The sequence below is a fragment of the Penaeus chinensis genome, chromosome 40 (genome assembly GCF_019202785.1).
Source record: "Penaeus chinensis breed Huanghai No. 1 chromosome 40, ASM1920278v2, whole genome shotgun sequence".
In the NCBI taxonomy this organism is placed as follows: Eukaryota; Metazoa; Arthropoda; class Malacostraca; order Decapoda; family Penaeidae; genus Penaeus; species Penaeus chinensis.
Window position 1 is genome coordinate 25,480,692 of NC_061858.1, and position 5,000 is coordinate 25,485,691.

Sequence of the window (5,000 nt, forward strand, 5' to 3'; positions counted from 1 at the left end):
AATCTCACAGCAACTATGAATCGTATCACATTTCACAAGCCTTAATTATTCAAGACCTTCATCGTCATCGTTCCTATAAGAAGAACGTGAAGGAAGGTCTTCTCTTCCGACCGGACCCTTACGACCGCGTCTTTCCCCTGTGTGTGCGGAGGAGGAGGAGGAGGAAGGCCACCACTCTATACACGACGATGAGGACGACGAGACAACACACGTCCCACCAGAGATCGTCGTCTGAGTACCCGAGGTGGGCCAGGACAGCTTCCCCGTCAGAGAAACAGGTTCTGACGCCGGTGCACGTCAGGTTCTTCACGCCCTCCCACTGGTTGATCATAAGGGCTTCGTTGCCATAGTTAAACCAGGAGAGATACTTGACCCATATCATGTACCTGGGTGTTGATCTAATATTTCGGGGAAGAAATTGGAAAAGGTTAGCGAAATGAATCAGCAAGGACGATATAAAAAAAAAAAAAAAAAAAAAAAAAAAAATCCAAATATATTAAATAAAAATACCAACAACCGTTTTCATTATATTTTCATAAATAAAGAACCGCAAGGCCATCTTCCTGGAACATACTTCTCATTCAGGAAGAAGCCACCAAACAACATCATGGGAATGGTCATAGGCGCCAGGAGGGTGAGAGCCATGTTGACTGAGCTCGCCATACAAGACAGGAGATAGCCTGGGGGGAAAACCTTTCGTATTTAGCAACTCATCCACTATTCACAACACAGTGGATCCAACTCTTTCCTGGTACTATGCGTGTGCTAATCGGCAACTCGTTTCTACTGGACATACTAGACGCAGCAAAAAAATATCTAGGGATATCACAACATATCCAATATTTGGCATGACTTCGGTAATAATAATTTGAAAAATCCTCACCAAACGAGACGGCGGTCAGAGCCACTAGAACAGAGACGAGGGCACAGATCAGGAACCTGTCAAGGGTAGGGTTGAGGCCAATCATGAAGTACATGATGCTGGCGTAGAGGAAGGAGTACGTAACGAAAAAGGGCAGTTCGACGAGATTCTTGGCCAGGAAGTAGACGTCAGTGCGGTACATGCCGTTGTAGTGCTCTCGTAGAAACAGGTGCTTTTGGGAGCAGAATGTCTGTGTGTGTGGGGGGGGGGGGGAGATACAGGGTCTAAGCGTGGTCAGAGGAGAGGAGAGTTTACAGATAGTCATTTCTTCTTTTTTTTGGAGATTTTGTTTTCATGATATGCAGGAATATTTGCCAAGCTTCCTTCCTCCACGAAAAAAATACGCTCGTGGCTTCATATATCTACAAACACGCTTTTACCAACACTCAGCTCACACTTTCATTTATTTTTCAAGACTTCCAAAATTGCTTACTCACGTTGATGACGGCTGAACAGTTTTGGAAAGTCATGTTGGTGAGGAGGAGGAAAAGGGCGCCGTTGATGTTGAACACGCCCACTTCGTCCATATTTTGTCCCCGGTACAAAATGCCCACCATAATCGCTATCGCCTGTAATATACTTGTATCAGTCTCAAATACGCAGGGGTAGATAGGAAAAAATACAAGATTCAAAAATGTATGACAGAAGGCAAACCGGGTCTAAAATGGGTTTTGCGAGGACGTTGATTTGGAAAACAACTATAAGATTTAAAGCTAAGAGAGTGGGAAAGCTATTTTGACACATGAGGGAAAGTGAGAGGAAGGGAGGGAGAGGCAGAGGGTGGGAGAGGGAGAGGGAGAGGGAGAGGGAGAGGGAGAGGGAGAGGGAGGGAGGGAGAGGGAGAGGGAGAGGGAGAGGGAGAGGGAGGGAGAGGGAGAGGGAGAGGGAGAGGGAGAGGGAGAGGGAGAGGCAGAGGGAGGGGGGAGGAAGGGAGAGAAAGAGAGAGAGAGAGAGAGAGAGAGAGAGAGAGAGAGAGAGAGAGAGAGAGAGAGAGAGAGAGAGAGAGAGAGAGAGACAGAGAGAGAGAGAGACAGAGAGAGAGAGAGAGACAGAGAGAGAGACAGAGAGAGAGAGAGACAGAGAGACAGAGAGAGAAAGAGAGAAAGAGAGAGAGAGAGAGAGAGAGAGAGAGAGAGAGAGAGAGAGAGAGAGAGAGAGACAGAGAGACAGAGAGAGAGAGAGAGAGAGAGAGAGAAGGACAAACAGAGAGAAAGAAGGACAAACAGAGAGAAAGAAGGACAAACAAAGAGAGAGAGGGACAGAGAAACAGAGAGAGACACACAAAGACCGAGAAAGAAAGAGAGAAAACGAGTAAACAGACGGGGAAAATAACCAACCAAATCGGACAAACAGACCCAAAATGAAACAGCCCTACCATAATCTGCAAAAACCGGACTCTGATCAGAAACGGCTCCCTCACGACCTCCAGCCAAGATCTCCAGCTGACGGCCCGGAACTGCTTGCACCAGGAGGCCTTGTACGGAGACCTCTCGTCATCCGGATTTTCCTTTGGGTGAGTCTAGGAGGAAAAGGGAGAGTGAAAATAGAGAAAAAAGAAAAAGAAAATAGAAAGAAAATGAGAAAATTTGAAAAAAAAATAGTAAAAAATAATAAGAATTACCATGACTTGTATGCCCAAACAAAATACGATAGATTTTTTTTTTTCAAGAAAAGGGAGAGTGAAAATAAAGAGATCATAATTAAAGTGAATATAAAAATAAACGAAAAAATTAAAATTGAACGAAAAAAATAGACAAAAAAACGAAAAAAAATAGATGAAAAAACGAGAAAAAAATAAAAACGAAAAAAAATAGAAATGAAAATAAATCAAATACATAAAAAAGATAGATAGATTAAAAAAACAATAATAATATATATATAATAAAAAAATAGAAATGAAAAACTAAATAAAAACATTAAATGAAACAATAAACGAATAAAACACAAATGAAAAAAAAATCAAATAAAAAAAAATTGAAAAAAACGGGAGACATTTAAAAAACAATAAAAGAATATAAAAGAGGCAAACGGGGGGGGGGGGGGGGGGGGGGGAGATTCCTCGAGCACTCACGCCATTCCTCGGCCGCTCGTTGACCGCGACCCCGGCCTTGATATCCTCGTGGAAGCAGCTCGAGCGGAAGGCGTCGCAGATCAGGTCGATTTCCTGGCGACATTTCAGCTCCTTGCCGGGCTGCACGGAGAGCTGGTCGATGAAGTGATCCGCGGGGTTGTACTGCTTCGGGCAATGGAGGTCTATGCTGTGGGGAGGAAAGGGAGGCATTTAAATCGAGGAGGAATGGAGGAATTATCGTGTGTGTGTCTGTCCTTTTTTTCTTCAGATATATTTTTTTTCTTTAAATCGTCTTTTTTCTTTATGCCATATTTTCCTATGTGTTTTTTAAGCCAGCTTTTCCTGTGATCTTTGTTTTTTTTGTATTTTTTAATCAACATTATCTTTATTCATCTTTCCCGGGACTTGTTGAGGGATGTAGGCATCACCTGCCGGTGCCAAGGGCTTACCTGCTGAAGAACTTGAGGGCGGCGGCGACCTCACCCAGGAACGCGATGCGCCCCTCGGCCATGAGGAGGACGCGGTCGAACATGGCGAAGACCTCGGAGCTGGGCTGGTGGATGGTGGAGATGATAGTCTTGCCCCGCTCGGCCATGTTCTTCATGACGGTCACCACGTTCTGGGCCATGAAGGAGTCCAGGCCGGAGGTGGGCTCGTCGCAGAACATGAGGGACGGGTTGGTCAGGATCTGCCGCGGTGACGGAGAAAAAAAATCGAATTAACGTCCTCCTTCTTCCCTGGCACTGTTTCCCCTCAGTTACTGTTGACAAAAATCTGATCAATCTGAGTCATTTCTGTGGTTAAACTATAGCTCACCTCGCAGGCAAAACTGAGTCGCTTCATCTCGCCTCCGGATATGCTCTTGGCCTTGCCTGGAACACCAATCAGGGTGTTTTCGCATTTGACGAGACCAAGCTGTAAGCAAGGACGGACGAAACATTAACATGGACACCTCTTCAAATACTCAAATTCCAAATATGATGTTTAGGTATGCACGTGTGATGTCTTTCATTAATTCAGTTACATGCACCAGTGTTAGATCTTTGCCCCAGATTGAATTATTGCACAAGATAAACCGGTAATTATCCATTAGGCAAACTGCTTACCTCCATAATAACCTGGTTAACTCGCTTTACTCTCTCGCTATACGTGACATGTCGATTCATCCTCAACAGGGCCTGTGTAGAGAAGGGAACACGCTATAAAGTCGATATTCATGGTGTTTGAATTTATCATGACCATGACACTTATTTTGGGCAGAGAAGGGTTACAGGCGAAGAAAAATAAAACAGAGGTTGGTGTTGGTGGAAAACATCTCAAACACGAACCTGGAAGATCAGCTGCTCTCGAACTGTCAGCGTCCCGATGAAGAGGTCGTCCTGCTGCACGTAGGCGGAGCGGCTGGTGAGGGAGTCGGGGTCCACTCGGTGGCCGTTGACGAAGAGGTCGCCGACGATGCGCAGCTTATCGTTGTTGCGGTGTGTGAGACGTTGAGCAGCGTCGTCTTGCCCGCGCCCGACGCCCCCATGATCGCCAGCAGCTCGCCGGGACGACAGATGCCCGTCACTGCAGGAGAGGAGGGAGGAGGGTAAGCGGCACTGCAGGAGAGGAGGGAGGATCACCGCGTGAGGGCAGAGAGGGGCTACCGTCACTATTTTTTCGCAAAAACAGTGAAGGCGAAGTGAGTGACAGATTTGCGAAGTTTAGCTTCGCCCTTCCATATATATGACCCAGCCTGTGTAAACTATTCATGGTTGTCTCAACTGATCCACTGTCATTGAATCCTTACCATGGTGGCCAGGTTGCCAGTAGGCGCTCCGGCTGCCACGATGTAGGCGAAGACATACAATCCCTTTTTATGGCCCCTTGGAACAGCTCCTCTCCCAACAATAAGAAGACATAGTAACAAAAGAAATATAGACGCGAACTCACCCCCCTTTAGTATGGGGACGTCCATGGCCTTGGTGCTGCGGCTGTAGTAGACGCTGACGTTCCTCCAGGAGTAGG

The 5,000-nt window shown here is 46.1% G+C and overlaps 1 protein-coding gene across 1 annotated transcript in view; it reads right to left on the reverse strand.

The window, feature by feature from the left end:
- The window catches only part of LOC125047084 (protein white-like), a 7,358-nt gene that overhangs the window by 643 nt on the left and 1,715 nt on the right, over positions 1 to 5,000 (reverse strand). Inside the window, 12 exon segments of the mRNA XM_047645185.1 lie at positions 1 to 398; positions 575 to 680; positions 884 to 1,112; positions 1,360 to 1,491; positions 2,298 to 2,441; positions 2,994 to 3,180; positions 3,443 to 3,681; positions 3,810 to 3,908; positions 4,100 to 4,171; positions 4,322 to 4,482; positions 4,485 to 4,559; positions 4,926 to 5,000. The exon segment at positions 1 to 398 is cut by the window's left edge and continues 643 nt beyond it; the exon segment at positions 4,926 to 5,000 is cut by the window's right edge and continues 67 nt beyond it. Of these exon segments, the coding sequence (XP_047501141.1) occupies positions 119 to 398; positions 575 to 680; positions 884 to 1,112; positions 1,360 to 1,491; positions 2,298 to 2,441; positions 2,994 to 3,180; positions 3,443 to 3,681; positions 3,810 to 3,908; positions 4,100 to 4,171; positions 4,322 to 4,482; positions 4,485 to 4,559; positions 4,926 to 5,000 (1,799 nt within the window). The 3' untranslated portion in view covers positions 1 to 118.